At 49.2% G+C, this 18267-nt stretch overlaps 1 protein-coding gene across 3 annotated transcripts in view; it reads left to right on the top strand.

The window, feature by feature from the left end:
• Positions 1–18267, top strand: part of ADCY2 (adenylate cyclase 2) — a 442181-nt gene that overhangs the window by 421477 nt on the left and 2437 nt on the right. For 2 of the 3 annotated variants that reach the window (XM_043887178.1, XM_043887177.1), the window contains 3 exons: positions 357–464; positions 10384–10498; positions 15413–15537. In XM_043887178.1, the coding sequence (XP_043743113.1) occupies positions 357–464; positions 10384–10498; positions 15413–15537 (348 nt within the window). The remainder of the gene's footprint in view (positions 1–356; positions 465–10383; positions 10499–15412; positions 15538–18267) is intronic. The other variant, XM_043887179.1, reaches the window with a different exon arrangement.

The raw sequence follows: 18267 nt of genomic DNA, 5'->3' as shown, positions 1-18267 counted from the left end.
ATTTTGTATGTAGGCCCTTCAAACACAGAGTGGGGAAATGTATTTGAGGAAAATCTGAAAATGTAATGAAGCAATTATCACTCACATGATCAGGCTATCCTGCTTTCTTCACTAGGAAGTTCTGAAAAATAATTTGTGCTAACTGGAAGTAAATTATTTTACTGTGTTTCCTTCCAAGGACACATGCTTTGTGAAATTGATGAAGTGGTGCTTTCCCCAAGATGCCCAGGGTCAAAGGGTGAATAAGTGGTGTCCTGTTCCCAGGACTGATAACTAGAATTTGAGAATGCCTCTTAAGTGCTTGGCCATAGGTCAGCACCCAACCGAGTAACTGTATGGTTCTCATTGCTCCCCAGCTGCTCTCCAAGCCGAAGTTCAGTGGCGTTGAAAAGATCAAGACCATCGGCAGCACGTACATGGCAGCGACGGGTCTGAGCGCGGTGCCCAGCCAGGAGCACGCCCAGGTACACACGTGTCAGTGGCACCCAGCACACGTGAGCCTTGACTCCGCCCACAGGTCATCCGTGAGCCCAAATAGGCATGCCGTGGCCCATTCATTGTATTGTAAGCACAACCCAAACCTCAGCGATTAAGGTCTCATGAGAAAAGATGAGAATTCTGGAGGCTTCTGAGGGTCTGTTCACAGAACCCCTTTCTCTGGCAGACAAGGTAGAAAAAAACAAGGTAGTTGCTTGACAGCAGATAAATATACAAGAAAGTAGATTAGGGCTGTTTATTAAAGGTGACTCATTACAGGTGGCTCAGATGGTAAAGAAGCTGCCTGCAGTGCAGGAGACCCGGGTTCAATCCCTGGGTCAGGAAGATGCCCTGGAGAAGGGAAAGGCTACCCACCCCAGTATTCTGGCCTGGAGAATCTCATGGACAGAGGAGCCTGGTGGGCTACGGTCCATGGGGTCGCAAAGCGTCAGACACGACTGAACAAATTTCACTTTTATTACAGGAAGGCTCCTGGGCTTTTTATCTAAAACAATTTGCTCAAAAAACATGCTGATCACCTAGAAGTTTGGTTGAAAAGGTGGTTTGGTCAAAATTGAGTATCTTCACTCAACTATGGTTTTTGAAGAGGATTTTCTGTTAAGTTGTATTTTGTTTGTGTGTGTGTGTGTGTGTGTGTGTGTGTAGATGTGCTTTGTTAACTTGTGGGTCAATAACAAGACCTCTTTCCCTTCAGGACAGTGGGTTCCCTGATGGGCACCAGCATATTTGCCACAGGGCAGACAGAGGTGGTGGGTACAGCAGAGGGAAACAGAACTTACCAGAACATGGCTTGCTGGAGGTGGGTGGATTCCCCGAAGAGAGGAAGCGCTCGGACACCCCTCACGTGCTCAGCTTCCAGCCCACCCCCACCTCCTAAGCTGCTACCCCTCAAACAAGAGAGGGACAGAGGGGCAGCAGCTTGCTCAGATAGGACCCCAGGAACATCAAGAGAGGGTGCTCTTCCCCCCTAACACTTGTGGGCAAAGAAGAGAACGTGAAATATCTGACTCAAGATTAACATAGGCGTTTTTTTCGACTGAGTGAAGTAATATATGTCCCACGCGCTCTTCTACTTAGGTGTTGCTTCCAGGTTATTTCATGGGTACCAATTACTTCGGGCTTCCCAGGTGGCGCTAGTGGTAAAGAACCCACCTGCAATGCAGGAGACATTGCAGTTCTATCCCTGGGTCGGGAAGATGCCCTGGAGGAGGGCATGGCAACCCACTCCAGTATTCTTGCCTGGAGAATCCCCATGGACAGAGGAGCCTGGCGGGCTGTAGTTCATGGGGTTGCAAAGAGTCGGACACAACTGAAGCAACTGAGTACGCAGGCACAGATTACTTTAGTAATAAGAAGAAGTAACAAGCAATAAAAGGAACTTTGGAAAAATCTTAAGCTCTGAGCAGTGCCCTCCCAAGCCATCTTGATGCCTGATGCAGAAGGAAAAATGGGCACCCCTGTTTATGGGGTGTTGTGTACATTTAAGGATTGTGTTTTTATTGCCAAAACATTCAAATGTTGAAGAACTATTGGAAAATTAGGCAATAAGGGTATTAAAAATGTACAACATTGTTTTCATTTTAAATATATTATTTATACCAAAAATAGAGCTAATTGTAGTTTTACTTTCCCAGCTTTAATGGAAGAAAACTTAACAGTTTTTTCAGCATCTTTAATGTTCTGGAAAAACTAACCATTAAAAAATAACATAAAATTATGTAAATAGGGACATTTTCATGTGTTTCTTACCCTGCATATAGATTAGAGCAGGTGCCCAAGAGTTTGATGCTGTGAAAGACTGAGGGCATGAGGAGAAGTGGGCGACAGAGAATGAAATGGTTGGATATCATCACTGACTCAATGGACGTGACTTTGAGCAAACTCTGGGAGATTGTGACGGACAGGGAGGCCTGGTGTGCTGCAGCCCATGGGGTGGCAGAGTCCGGACATGAATGAGCCACTGAACAGGTCTTAAGTCACATTCCCCAACGTCCCAGCAGGGGGAGCTGTGGAGAGCAGTTCAGTTCAGTTCAGTCGCTCAGTCCTGACCGACCTGTGACCCCATGGGCTGCAGCACACCAGGCTTCCCTGTCCATCACCAACTCCTGGAGTTTACTCAGACTCATGTCCTTTAAGCCCGTGATGACAGCCAACCATCTCATCCTCTGTCGTCCCCTTCTCCTCCTGCCTTCAATCTTTCCCAGCATCAGGGTCTTTTCCAGTGAGTCAGTTCTTCACATGAGGGTGCCAAAGTATTGGAGTTCCAGCTTCAGCATCAGTCCTTCCAATGAATATTCAGCACTGATTTCCTTTAGGACTGAGTGGTTTGATCTCCTTGCAGTCCAAGGGACTCTCAAGAGTCTTCTCCAACACCACAGTTCAAAAGCATCAATTCTTCAGCCCTCAGCTTTCTTTATAGCCCAACTCTCATATCCATACATGACTACTGGAAAAACGATAGCTTTGACTAGACGGGTCTTTGTCAGCAATGTAATGTCTCTGCTTTTTAATATGCTGTCTAGATTGGTCATAACTTTTCTTTCAAGGAGCAAGTGTCTTTTAATTTCATGGCTGCAGTCACCATCTGCAGTGATTTTTGGAGCCCCCCAAAATATAGCCTCTCACTGTTTCCATTGTTTCCCATCTATTTGCCATGAAGTGATGGGACCGGATGCCATGATCTTAGTTTTCTGAGTGTTGAGTTTTAGGCCAACTTTTTCACTCTCCTCTTTCACTTTCATCAAGAGGCTCTTCAGTTCCTCTTCGCTTTCTGCAATTACCCACATCCATTCAGTGAATGATGTGGTGCGTGTGTACCGTGCTTCCCAGAACAGCACTCACTTCCTCACGCTGTTTTACAAACCTGCTCCTCCCAATGCCAACGCTCCCCTTTTATAATCCTGGTGTTTTGGAACACTTACTCAATGCCTCTTGAGTCTGGGAGGTGCCCCACCCCTGGTCCCTTTTACAGATGGAGAAACTGAGGCACAGCGGTGCAGTGACTTGCTGGTGGAGAGGACTAGCAGCCAGAGAGCAGGCTGCAGACCCCAGCACTCTGGGGGCAGGCCTCACCCCCGTCTGCCCACAGGCCTCACCCCCGTCTGCCCACAGGCCTCACCCCCGTCTGCCCACAGGCCTCACCCCCGTCTGCCCACAGGCCTCACCCCCGTCTGCCCACAGGTCTCCTGCTGCTTCACCCCAGCCTCTCCCCAGCCCCTCACTGTGTTGGCGTCTGCACCCACCAGTTTGTATTCACACCATTCACCCGAGCACTCCTTCAAAGGGTGCCCAATCCCTACTGTCCTTGGCACCTGTGACCACAAAACCTGCCTCCTCAGCTGCATCGTGATGCTTGATTAATGCCTTCATGGTGGAGTGGAAAGAGGGTGGCTTTCAAGTGAGACTGCTCCTTGCTTACCATAATAACTAAGCTTTCTCCACGTGCGTGTCCCTTTATGCACAGTGGAGAGCCTACTTATTTCCTAAGACTGTGGGGAAGACCTCATTATCATGCAAAATGCTCCACAGGCATAACTTTTCCACAGGTATTAAAAATGCTAACAGCAATAATAATACGTTTGTGGCTTACACACTGTTGAACAGATAAAAAGGTTTTGGGACATAAATTAAATGTTGTCATGTGCACGCAGGGATTTTTTTTTAATCAGTATGAGCTATTTTTATTTAGAATATTTAATTAGAATCTTGGTATGATTATCCTAGAAATATTTTGAAATTAGTGAGAATCTAAAAGGAAAGTTATTATGTTTGATTGGGGGGGGAGTAAAATGCTTGACAAATAAAATGGATATTAGTCTCTATAAAAAAAAATGAATGTCCCTTTTGCCTTTTGTAGCTTACCTACTTGTTTTTCTAGTTATAAACAAAAAATCTTTCTATATATTGTTTAGCCAGATATTTAGTTTGGTAATAAAACACGTTCAACAGTCAGATATGTAGTTTGGCAAAATATCCCAAGTGGCTCAGTGATAAAGAATCCACCTGCCAATGCAGGAGATGAGGGTTCTTAGTTATAGTTCTCCAGAAGCTGAATAATGCATCTGTCACCATTTTAGCAGCAAGACTGTCAAGGAATAATGCTTACCAATTTGTCCACATGTATTTGCCTATTTTATTTAAATCTCTTCCTAAGAAGCTTACAAAAGTGAACATGATGCAGAAAAAATTTAAATTAATAAACTAACATGCAACTTAAAAGTTGAAGAAACAAAAATGAGGATGACAACAAGATGCAAATCAAATAGCAAAAGTTCAAGATGCACAGGGGGAAGGAGACGAGATGGTGAAGTTTATTTGTCTGATATAAGTGTTGCTGCCTCAGCTTTTTTGTTTCCATTTGCACTGAGCACCCTCTCCTATGACTTCACTTTCAGCCTGAGTGTGTCTTTAGATTTGAAGTGAATCTCTTGTAGGCAGCATATATATGAGTTTCTTTTTGGAATCTGTCAACCACTCTGTGTCTTTTGATTGGAATATTTAGTCCATTTACGTTCAGAGTAAATGAAGACTGAGGCTCTGGAGTCAGATCGCCTGGCTGCAAAGCCTGGTTATTTTCCTCTCCATGTTTCCCTCTTCTGGATGCATAATTGAGATAAAGACAGTTGCTCCTTCATGGGAGTCGTTACGAGCATTAAGTGCACGGGTACATGTGCTTGGTTGCTCAGTCATGTCCAGCTCTTTGCGACAGTAGCCCACCAGGCTTCTCTGTTCATGGAGTTCTCCAGGCAAGAATACTAGAGTTGGGTTGCCTTTTCCTGCTCCACACACATATATGCACTATTGTTATTAATCCAAAATTTCCAGCAGCCAGCACAAGTGGCGTACTTTAGTGTTCATAGAGTGAGATTAAGTCACTCATTCATTACTATATTTGAAACCAGGCCACGTCAGGCTGCGTTTGGATGCTCCACTGGGTCCCTGATCCAAGCTAACAAACAGGCTCTCACGTAAGGATGGGCGTGTAGTGAGCAGTGTACTTGTCCTCCTGGAAAATGGTTTAACATGTTGACAGCAGGAGAGGGGGTGTTTGCTAGAACATCTCTTAATGCACATTTTAAAAATGTTTTTATTTTTTACTTTCTTAATTTTTTTTCCTTCTTTTACCTTTTTTTCTTCTTAATGAACATTTGAATCAAATACATTCTCTGGTAGGGTGAGATCGGGTGGAGAACATTGCATCCAGTTTAATCCAAGTTCACTGGACACAGAGGAATCCACAGATGACCCAGCAATCAGGCTGTTTTTTCATAAATATTATTTCATGCCTGAGTTTTGGTAAACACTGGGAAAGCTGTGAATTCCAGTCCTGTTCTCCAAAAGGCTCCTGAAACTCAGTGCTCTGAGCCCTCACTGTGGTGAGGGCCAATCTCCACACTGGGATCATCAATCAGCTCAACTGCTTGGACTGACTGTCCTTCAGAAAATTGTGAGGTCTGATCCGTTCTCCTGGGAGCCCCAGGGAGAAGAACCAAGTGCTCCTTAGACAGCAGTTCTAAATCTTCAGAATCAGACGAACATCACCACAGCGGGAACTCGGTGGAAGTTTCACGACTGGACGAAGGCAAGGGGGGCAGAAAAGAGAAGCCGGAAGTCAAGGCTCATGTTAATTTCACCTCGGTGGATACTGGTCACTTGGGTTATAAAACAACCCCAACAAATATGCGTTTACTTTATGCCATGTTCCCTGCAGGTGAAGCCTGCAAAGCAAACAGCTTGCCAAATGTGTTCCAGGAAACTGAGTGAGTGCTCTCGCTATGTAGCCAGAAGTTGGTTAAATATCTGGAGATGGGAGAAATTATCTGGATCATGGGAGAAAGAGCTGCTTCTCAGACTGTCATCAAGCATTTATCAAAAGCTCAGTGATAAGGACCTTGTGAAATGAACTGAGCTCTTCTAGAGACTGAGCATAATTTTCTCTAGGGTTTACTACACCCAATTGAGATATTGATGTTGGATTTAAAGCCCACTCCTAGAGCACAGACTCTTCATTTTTCACTGACGTCATGTCAAACCCACAGTTTAAGCCTACTGCTGGGAAACAGATTGGGTGGTAATTTATCAGGGAGTGAAGCTTGTTTGCTGCACCTTGATTTCGTAAAAAGCAAACCATTTCTCCCGAGGCCAATTTGTTCTCCTTGCCAGGACAGTTGTAATTTTTATGGCACAGGGTCCTGCCTGTTGATTTAACATTTTCTGCTTCCCATCAAGGAGCAAGATGTTTGCCAGCCGACTGCATAAACCTCCAAATCAAGACGTGCCCCTAAGTCATGAGATGAGAGATAGGATCTAGCTCTGATGGAAAAGTATAGCTGTTCTTAAGTAATGACTCTGCATTTCCACCAAAGTTAGCTGACAGTCTGCTTCACCGTTCTATTTTTTTTTTTAATAGTTTGATTTGCTCCCACAATTTTAAGTTGTGGATTTATGGCAATGGTAGTATTTCATCATCTTTTTCTGGGATGATACAGCTCATCAAAGGAAAGGAAGAAATCTCTCTGGGCCAGAACTTTCAGTCCTCATTCATATGTATATATTCAGTTCAGTTCAGTCGCTCAGTCGTGTCCAACTCTTTGCAAACCCATGGACTGCAGCATGCCAGGCCTCCCTGTCCATTACCAGCTCCCAGAGTTTGCTCAAACTCATGTCCATTGTGTCAGTGATACCATCCAACCAGCTCATCCTGTCATTCCCTTCTCCTCCTGCCTTCTGTCTTTCCCAGCATCAGGTTCTTTTCCAGTGAGTCATTCTTCGCATCAGGTGAACGATTGAAGCTTCAACATCAGTCCTACCAATGAATATTCAGGACTAATTTCTTTTAAAATTGATCTCCTTGCAGTCCAGGGGACTCTCAAGAGTCTTCTCCAACACCACAGTTCAAAAGCATCAGTTCCTTGGCGCTCAGTTTTCTTTATGGTCCAGCTCTCACATCCATACATGACCACTGAAAAAACCATGGCTTTGACTCGGTGGACCTTTGTCAGCAAAGTGATGTCTCTGCTTTTTAATATGCTGTCTAAGTTGGCCATAGCTTTTCTTCCAAGGAGCAAGCGTCTTTAAATTTAATTTTAATATAGTTTTTAAAAAATATTTGTTTACCTGTTTATGTGGCTGCATCCGGTCTTAACTGTGGCACTCAGCATCTTTGTTGCTTCGTGTGAGGTCTTTCACTGCAGCACACTAGTTGTGGCACCCAGGCTTACTTGCTCTACAACATGTGAGATCTTAGTTCCCTGATCAGGAATCAAACCTACGTCCCCTGAAGTGCAAGGCAGATTCTTCACCACTAGGGCACCAGGGAAGTCCCTCTGTTATTTAGTGCAGTGGTCTTATTGTTGTTTAGTCACTCAATCATGTCCAAATCTTTTGCGACCCCATGTACTGTAACCCATCAGGCTCCTCTGCCCATGAGGTTGTCCAGGCAAGAATACTGGAGTGGGTTACTATTTCCTTCTCCAGGGGGTCTTCCTGACCCAGGGATCAAACCCATGTCTCCTGCACTGCAGGTGGATTCCTATTACTTAGATGCTGGGTCTTAGCTGAGCACAGTTTCATTCTCCAGGGCACGTTTAGCAACGTGTGGAGACGTTTTTGGTTGTCATACTGGGAGGAGAGATGTGACTGATATCCAGAGGATGCCAATTGACTGGTCTGGGATCAACTGGTTTGAGCTCCTTGCTGTCCAAGGGACTGTCAAGAGTCTTCTGCAGCACCACAGTTCAAAAGCATCAGTTCCTTGGTGCTCAGCTTTCTTTATGGTCCAAGGGATGCTGTTCAACATCCTGAGCATGCAGGACACCCCCCAACAAAGACGAATCCCACCCAAGTGCCGGCTGTGCTGGAGTTGAGAGATGTGCTTTGGCACTCTCGCCCTCGTGGGCTCCTGTGATCACCGTCTTGTCCTACTCCTCTTCCCCTTAGCTGGTACCTTGGATTTTTCCATCTGCTTGTCATCCTGAATAGGCGGGTTCTGTCCATTTTCCTTTTCACTCGTCCCCACTGAAACCATCATATTTGGTTTTGTCTTTACTTCCACTGAGTCCTTACGCGCCTCCTGCTGAGTCCTCACCCCCCCATCCTCGCACTGAGTCCTCACCCCCCCATCCTCGCACTGAGTCCTCACCCCCTCCTCTCACTGAGTCCTCACCCCCCCCTCCTCTCACTGAGTCCTCACCCCCCCCAATCCTCGCACTGAGTCCTCACCCCCTCCTCTCACTGAGTCCTCACCCCCCCCATCCTCGCACTGAGTCCTCACCCCCTCCTCTCACTGAGTCCTCACCCCCTCCCCAATCCTCGCACTGAGTCCTCACCCCCTCCTCTCACTGAGTCCTCACCCCCTCTTCTCACTGAGTCCTCACCCCCCCATCCTCGCACTGAGTCCTCACCCCCCCATCCTCTCACTGAGTCCTCACCCCCTCCTCTCACTGAGTCCTCACCCCCCCCATCCTCTCACTGAGTCCTCACCCCCCCCATCCTCGCACTGAGTCCTCACCCCCTCCTCTCACTGAGTCCTCACCCCCCCCCTCCTCTCACTGAGTCCTCACCCCCCCATCCTTGCACTGAGTCCTCACCCCCTCCTCTCACTGAGTCCTCACCCCCTCCTCGCACTGAGTCCTCAACCCCCCATCCTCGCACTGAGTCCTCACCCCCTCCTCTCACTGAGTCCTCACCCCCTCCTCTCACTGAGTCCTCACTCCCCCATCCTCTCACTGAGTCCTCACCCCCCCATCCTCTCACTGAGTCCTCACCCCCTCCTCTCACTGAGTCCTCACCCCCCCATCCTCGCACTGAGTCCTCACCCCCCTCCTCTCACTGAGTCCTCACCCCCCCATCCTCGCACTGAGTCCTCACCCCCCCCCAATCCTCGCACTGAGTCCTCACCCCCTCCTCTCACTGAGTCCTCACCCCCCCCCATCCTCGCACTGAGTCCTCACCCCCTCCTCTCACTGAGTCCTCACCCCCTCCCCAATCCTCGCACTGAGTCCTCACCCCCCCATCCTCTCACTGAGTCCTCACCCCCTCCTCTCACTGAGTCCTCACCCCCTCCTCTCACTGAGTCCTCACCCCCCCATCCTCTCACTGAGTCCTCACCCCCCCCATCCTCGCACTGAGTCCTCACCCCCCTCCTCTCACTGAGTCCTCACCCCCCCCATCCTCGCACTGAGTCCTCACCCCCTCCTCTCACTGAGTCCTCACCCCCCCCCTCTCACTGAGTCCTCACTCCCCCATCCTCTCACTGAGTCCTCACCCCCCCCATCCTCTCACTGAGTCCTCACCCCCTCCTCTCACTGAGTCCTCACCCCCCCATCCTCGCACTGAGTCCTCACCCCCTCCTCTCACTGAGTCCTCACCCCCCCATCCTCGCACTGAGTCCTCACCCCCCCCCCCAATCCTCGCACTGAGTCCTCACCCCCTCCTCTCACTGAGTCCTCACCGCCCCCATCCTCGCACTGAGTCCTCACCCCCTCCTCTCACTGAGTCCTCACCCCCTCCCCAATCCTCGCACTGAGTCCTCACCCCCCCATCCTCTCACTGAGTCCTCACCCCCCTCCTCTCACTGAGTCCTCACCCCCCTCCTCTCACTGAGTCCTCACCCCCCCATCCTCGCACTGAGTCCTCACCCCCCTCCTCTCACTGAGTCCTCACCCCCCCATCCTCGCACTGAGTCCTCACCCCCTCCTCTCACTGAGTCCTCACCCCCCCATCCTCGCACTGAGTCCTCACCCCATCCTCGCACTGAGTCCTCACCCCATCCTCGCACTGAGTCCTCACCCCCTCCTCTCACTGAGTCCTCACTCCACCTCCCGCCAAGCCCTCACCCCCGCCTGCTGAGTCCTCACCCCGCCTGCCCTGTCTGTTCTCTTCCAGGAGCCGGAGAGGCAGTACATGCACATCGGCACCATGGTGGAGTTTGCGTTTGCCCTGGTGGGGAAGCTGGACGCCATCAACAAGCACTCCTTCAATGACTTCAAGTTACGAGTAGGTACGTTGTGCCGATCTGGGGTGGGTTGTGGGGAAGGTCTGGCGTCCGAAGCGAGGTCCACGGCCCTTGCAGTGTTGGAGCAGCACAGTGACAAACGTGTGGTTAGAGAAGCAGGACTGGATGGCAGTGGATGCTCGTGATGGCTGTGAGCTCAGAAGGCAGTTTTGTGCAAATTAGGGGGCGGGGGGGATGGGCTTCCCTGGTGGCTCAGCGGTGAAGAATCCACCTGCAGTGCAGAAGTTGGAGGAGACTTAGGTTTGATCCCTGGGTTGGGAAGATCCTCTGGAGAAGGGAATGGCAGCCCACTCCAGTATTCTTGCCTGGAGAATCCCATGGACAGAGGAGCCTGGCAGGCTACAGTGCATGGGGTCACAAAGAGTCCGACATGACCGAAACGACTCAGCACCCACGCAGGGGAGAAATACCCCCTTTGGTTGCATCCCGGCTGCAAGCACTTGGTTTCAGAAGTGGACAGTGAGCCAGGCTTCAGTCCGTCAGCCAGGGTCATTTCTGCAGGCCCCAGGGAGCGTAGCCTTCAGCCATCCAAGGACCGGGTGCAAGTGGAGAACTGTAAACCCCTCTATCACTTTATGCTGCTGGACCCAGTCCAGCTTTACAGGACGCATCCAGACTTCAGAGACATAAAAGTGTTTTTAAATGGTTAAGAATCCACACTTCCACTGCAGGGAGCATGGGTTCAGTCCCCAGTCAAGCAAGTAAGGTCCCACATGTCTTGCAGTGCAGTTAAAAAAAAAAAGACCCTAGGAATTGTCAGAACAGTCTCACACTCCTTGAGTCGCAAGTTCCAATATTCGAAACTATCTCCTTCCTTTGCTATCCGTAGGTTCTGAATTTTAAAACCCAGAAATGTCTCTTGAGAAAACGGGGTTCTCTTCATGGCTTGTATGTCTTATTATCAGCATCTGGACACATGTTTATTTAGATTGCCCCACCTGTGTGCACAATGGACCTTTACCTGGCTTCACCTGTACAAAGGTGAGAAGAGCCAGGTCGGCAGGACACTGCCCCCATCAAACATGGAGGTGGTCCCTTCACCTGGAGCTGCTTTATTGATTTAACAGCTTGGAAAATGGGCTTCTCAATTTTCCACAGTATCCTCCTTAAAAAAAAAATCAATTGCATGGTGGAATGACCCATCTGTTATCAAATACTTTTTTTTTGAAGTATAATTGATTTATAATGCTTTGTTCATTTCTGCTATATACAAAGTGCTTCAGCTATACATATAAATATATATATAAATATATATATATATACATTCTTTTTTATATTCTTGTGGTGGTTTTCATATTTGATATTATGGTTTATCATAGGATATTGAATATAGTTATCTGGGCTATAGAATAAGAGCTTGTTATTTATCCATTCTATATATAAAAGCTTACATCTACTAACCCCAGCCTCCCCCTCCATCTATTGTCAAATACGTATGGACCAAAATAATATTGCCTTTCACTGCAGAGGGAATGGGACAATTGTTTGGTAGTCACATCCATCACATCAGGAGCCTTGGGCTCTTGGTGTGGACCATAATCCCGTTTTCCAAATTAACGTGAGCAAGTCAGTAGTCTTCCTCCAATAGGTAGTTATTGAGTGCTTACTTCACACTGATCACTGGGTAACTATTAATATCCATACACTCACCCTCACATACCAGCTCTTCCGGAGCCTAAGAATGCTGCCCCAAACCCTCAGCCTCTCCCAAGCGCAGCTTCCCTGCTCCACCTCTGAGCATCGCGCCATCCAGTGGCAGTTTATGGTAGGAACACACGGCTCACACTGGCCCCTGCAAAATGATGATATACATGAAAAGGAAAGTGTTAGTTGCTCCCTTGTGTCGGACTCTTTGCAATCCCATGGACTGTAGCCCTCCAGGCTCCTCTGTCCGTGGAATTCTCCAGGCAAGAATCCTGGAGTGGGTTGCCATTGCCTTCTCCAGGGGATCTTTCCAACCCAGGGATCGAACCTGTGTTCCTGCATTGCTGGCAGATTCTTTAGTGTCTGAGCCACCAGGGAAGCGATAGTAACAGCCAGATTTGCTCCTAATGTCCTTTTCTGTGCGTCAAGCTGTAGGATCAGTGAGTGGGAACCACAGCCCCAGCAAACCCCTGCCCTTCAGCAGAGATCTCTCTCCTGCCAGTAGTATGGGCCCAGGCTCTCCCCACCCCACCACACACATCCGCGGTCCCCCAGCCACTGATCAAGAGACTCAGAACAGCCAGAAGGGAAACTGAGGGCAGTGGGCCTTGAATCACCAGCCGGCAGCGGGAATAAGTTATTTGGGCTGTCTGACGCAGAGACGTGACCTTTACTGAGTCACTCCGTACGGATGGGGGAGAATGCTCTCCCGTCCTGCAGACCTTCAGGGATTCTGTGGGGCAGTGTGGGTATGGTGTTTCCTGCTTCCCTTTCCGCTGCAGAGAGGAGGTTTTGCCCTCCGATCTCTAGCACTCCATGTACACGAAGCAGTTCAGTAGTGGGAACTGAAATCTCTCAGAAACACCCTCATTAATCCATACAATTTGACTCCTGCAGTAGGGCTGGGAGGCGAGGAGCTAGGAGAAAACACAGGAGGAAAAATCAACCAATCTCAATGCCTCTGTTTCTATTTCTGTGGCCCACGTCCCGCTGCGCCCGTGACAACTGTGGGTCTGCGTGTTTGAGCTGAGTCCTGGGGACAAGGAACCGTCTGGGGCGGGGGCCTGGGGGGAGCCCAGCCTGTCCCTGACGAGGGACGTTGACCAGACTTTTGAAGCCTCGGCTCCTGACGGCAGATGCCATGTCCGTATCCACCCAGGGTCAGAGTGCACCCTGACCTCCGGCATGCACCTGTAATGACCGTGGTTTTACAGTTGCCATTACAAAGAGCGGGGGGGATTTGCTGTTTGGTTCTGTTTTTTTTTTTTAATGCTACCATGGGGGCTCCCTCCTTTGCTTTGGTGCAAACTGGGGGAGTCAGATAGGAATCAAGAGCGCAGCCATGCTGGGACTTCCCTGGTGTCCAGTGGTTAAGACTTCGCCTTCCAGTGCAGGGGACGAGGGTTCAATCCCTGGTCAGGGAGCTAAGATCAACACCCCCGCCCCCCCATGCTGTGCAGAGGGGCCAAGAGATTAAAAAGAAAAGAAGGCGCAAACGTGTCCCTCTGGAACTTAGTGAACATGCACGTGGAGTGTGTCAGTGAAAGCAGGCCCCCCGAGTTAGGGAAGAAACATGTGCACAAGGAGCTTGTAGCAGAGAGAGGAGAGCAGGGCAAACGCAGAGCCTCGAGCCCACTGCCTGGCTCTGTGCTCGGCCTGCGCCTTCTGCCTGTCCGACTCTCTGCCTCCTCCACTGAAGATGGGGGCTGATGACAACAGACACACCCCGGGGGCTGATGTGAGGATTAGAGCTTTGTACACATCAAGCATCACTTCATGGCAAATAAATGGGCAAACAGTGGCTGACTTTATTTTGGGGGACTCCAAAATCACTGCAGATGGTGACTGCAGCCATGAAATTAAAAGTCGCTTACTCCTTGGAAGGAAAGTTATGACCAACCTAGACAGCACATTAAAAAGCAGAGACATTACTTGGTCAACAAAGGTCCGTCTAGTCAAGGCTATGGTTTTTCCAGTGGTCATGTATGGATGTGAGAGTTGGACTATAAAGAAAGCTGAGCACAGAAGAATTGATGCTTTTGAACTATGGTGTTGAAGAAGAATCTTGAGAGTCCCTTGGACTGCGAGGAGATCCAACCAGTCCATCCTAAAGGAGATCAGTCCTGGGTGTTCATTGGAGGGACTGATGTTGAAGCTGAAACTCCAATACTTTGGCCACCTGATGCGAAGCACTGACTCATTTGAAAAGACCCCGATGCTGCGAAAGATTGAGGGCAGGAGGAGAAGGGGGGGATGACAGAGGATGAGATGGCTGGATGGCATCACCGACTCAATGGACATGAGTTTGGGTAAACTCCGGGAGTTGGTGATGGACAGGGAGGCCTGGCGTGCTACGGTTCATGGGGTCGCAAAGAGTCGGACATGACTGAGCGACTGAACTGAACTGAACACGTCAAGCTCACAGAATAACGCACCGCAGCCAGAAAAGACAACGCGTGTGTCACGGGGAGGGTGGTGGTTTCAGCGAAACGTTAGAGGGAATTTAAAATACGTGCATTTCAGAAGTCGGTGGGATCACTTGGGAGAGGAGGATTGACGTATATACACGAGCATGTGTTAAATAGGTAGCTGGTGCGAAGCTGCTTTACGACACAGGGAGCCCAGCGCAGTGCTCTGTGAGGACCTGAGGGCTGGGATGGGGTGTGGGAGGGGATATATGTATATACAGAGCTGATTCAGTTTGCTGCTCAGCAGAAACCAACACAACGTTGCAAAGCAGCTAGAAGTAAGTGAGTGTTAGTCGCTCAGTCGTTCCCGACTCTGCGACCTCATGGACTGCAGCCCACCAGGCTCCTGTGTCCATGAGATTTTTCCAGGCAAGCATACTGGAGTGGGTTGCCATTTATATCCCAATTTTAAAGGTGATTAACTACAAAACTATTGGAAAATAACATAATGATTATCTCTTGACTATATGGCAACATAGAAAAGCAATTATAATGTTTAGTTTCCTAAAGTATACCAGTTTTACGCCATCGTGGACTAGTGGCAGATAGACATCTGAGCATGAATCAAGGTGGAGGAGAGGAAGAAAGAGAAACATTTTAATGTTTTTCAGTTGATGAAGTTAGAGGAATGATTTTGCTTTGTTTTGGCGTTCCGTGAGTTGGGCTAATGTTCGCTCGATAATGACGGTTCAAGAAAAGTCTTGTAAAATCTTTCTGTTTGAGACTGTTGCTTGCACCATCAAGTTCATGGTTTGAATCTTGCTAACCCGATTCTGGTGTGTCCCAGGTATTAACCATGGCCCTGTCATAGCCGGTGTGATTGGAGCTCAGAAGCCACAGTATGACATCTGGGGCAACACCGTCAATGTGGCCAGCAGGATGGACAGCACCGGAGTCCTGGACAAAATCCAGGTAATTCAGTGGGCTCGGTGGTCATCCACCACGTCTGTCCTCTGGGGAACCATGAATAAGCGTATAAAAAGGATAACATTAAAGCAAAGGAAAGAGAGTAAACCTCGTCATTTGTTTAAACTTTTTACTCGGGACATATTCATTGGTTTCTGCAGTTACTGTGAACAGTAAATTATGTCAAAGTGGGAAGGATATGGCATTTCTGAAAGTAGATGGTCAGAGCGACCCCTGTGGCAGTGTGCCCCCTGAGGGGAGGGGCAGCGGGGCGCCCTCCCTGCTGGACGCAGACTAGGCATGACGCCCTGCCTTCCTCTCCCCGGGGGGCTGGACTGGGAGAACAAGGGGAGGGGAGGGAGAGATGAGCTGGAGTGACGGAAACAACAGCGCTAGACCTGGGATTTGGGTATCTGGACATGACTGGGACGTTCTGGAATCCACCCAAGGGGGCGGAAACCAAGACCTGACGAATTAAAAGCAGTGGTGACTGCAGGCGCCTGCGTGGGCCGCGGTGCCGGCGTCCGGAACGAGACAGTCTCTCTGAGTGAAAAGGGGGTGTGTGTGTGTCTGTGTGTGTCTGTGTGAGTGTGTCTCTGTGTGTGTGTCTCTGTGTCTGTGTGAGTGTGTCTCTGTGTGTGTGTCTCTGTGTCTGTGTGTGTCTATGTGTGTTTGTGACTGTGTGTGTGTGTCTCTCTGTGTCTGTGTGTATCTGTGTGTGTGTATCTCTGTGTCTCTGTGTCTGTGTGAGTGTGTATCTGGGTCTCTGTGTGTGTCTCTGTGTCTGTGTGAGTGTGTCTCTGTGTGTGTGTCTCTGTGTCTGTGTGTCTGTGTGTATCTGTGTGTGTGTGTCTCTGTGTCTCTGTGTCTGTGTGAGTGTGTCTCTGTGTGTGTGTCTCTGTGTCTGTGTGTCTGTGTGTATCTGTGTGTGTGTGTCTCTGTGTCTGTGTGAGTGTGTCTCTGTGTGTGTGTCTCTGTGTCTGTGTGTCTGTGTGTCTGTGTGTCTCTGTGTGTGGGTGTCTGTGTGTGCATGCCCATGTGTCTATTCGGATCTTTATTTTCATTGCCCTCAGAAAGCAATGTTCCATGTTTCACCCCAGCTTTGTTACAGCAGGAGTTTATCTGGAAGATACTTTCCTGCCTAATGGCAGATCTGTATGAAAATCACTGGGCACAAATAATAGCCTCTCAGTTTCGTGTCCTCTGCAGAGAACTCCATGAGTCCCTGTTCTGCGTCTCAGCGTGGCCCACATTCTCAAATAACCCTGACCCCCTGAAGGTACAGCAGATGCTTTCTTGCTTCGCTTCAGTCGTGTCTGAGTCTGGGCGGCCCTATGGATTGTACCCACCAGGCTCCTCTGTCCAGGGGATTCTCCAGACAGAACACCCGAGCGGGTTGCCATGCCCTCCTCCAGGGGATCTTCCCGACCCAGCAATGGAACTGCGTCTCTTACGTCTCCTGCATTGGCAAGCAGGTTCCTTACCACTGGCGCCTCCTGGGAAGCCCCTCTAAGAGGGTGCTGGGCCTGTTAAAACTCCGTGTGATTTAGCGCAGCGCAGCCGTCTGGCCTGCCTCCGTGTGCTCTGAGCCCAGGGGGGAAACAGGACAGGTTCCTGTTCATCCAGAGCAAGGGGTCGGTCCACAGCCACGTCTGTGTGTCCGCTCAGCTTAGCAGCTGGAGGGTCCACCTCTGGGTGGGTTTTCTTCTCCCGAGGGTGTCGCTCCCTACAGCTGCGCTAGCTTCTCATTTCCATTTACGTGAAAAAGAAAGCAGTGAGATGCCAAGAAAAATAAACAGTGATGCTGAGAATATGAAAAGCTTCCCTTGGGCCTGTGGAACAGATGCTTTTTATTACAGAGAATATGCTTTCTATGCCTGAAATACAGTGTAGAAAGCCCCTCATCACCCAGCCAGGCTGCTTCTGGACTTGGAGGAATAATGCATGCATGCGTGCTCAGTCATGTCCATCTCCTTGCACCCCTGTGGACTGTAGCCCGCCAGGGTCCTCTGTCCACGGGATTCTCCAGGCAAGAATACTGGAGTGGGTTGCCATTTCCTCCTCTAAGGGATCTTCCCGACCCAGAGATCGAATCTGGGCCTCCCACATCTCCTGCATTGGCAGGCAGACACTTTATGACTGAGCCACCTGATGGCCGAGGTGATGGCTCCCTCCTCCCGACCATGATGATTATGTGGTTGCTGCTACAGATTCCAGTGACCAGCTCAAAAGTTGGCCAAAGGCATGCCCAGCATCAGCCTCAACTGTGAAATTAACCTGCCAGACTTCAGACAATGTGTAGGTTCTCTGTGTGGAAGACCAGACGTCAAGTGTGTGTGTGTGTGTGTGTGTGTGTGTGTGAAGGTGAGGAGAATTCATAGGTGCACACTCAGTCATGTCCGACTCTTTGCGACCCCATGAACTGTAGCCTGCCAGGTTCCTCTGTCCATGGGATTCTCCAGGCAAGAATACTGGAGTGGGTGGGCATTCCTTTCTCCAGAGGATCTTCCCGACCCAGGGATCAAACCCACGTCTCCTGCATTGGTAGGCGTGTTCTTTACCACCAGCCCACCTGGGAAGCCCCAAATGTCTGTAGCAGTCTCCAATTTTGATTGCCGTAAGAACTCTAATTAGGAGAGCATATTTGTTATCTTGAGTTTCTTGCCAAACTTCATATTTTTTCAGTTCTTATCTGATATTCCTGAGCTATATCTATCCTCCCCCGGGACTTGGGCC

Source organism: Cervus elaphus, chromosome 25 (genome assembly GCF_910594005.1).
Source record: "Cervus elaphus chromosome 25, mCerEla1.1, whole genome shotgun sequence".
Taxonomy (NCBI): Eukaryota; Metazoa; Chordata; class Mammalia; order Artiodactyla; family Cervidae; genus Cervus; species Cervus elaphus.
The sequence above is the reverse complement of the archived record's forward strand: the minus strand, read 5'-3'. Positions and strand labels throughout refer to the sequence as shown.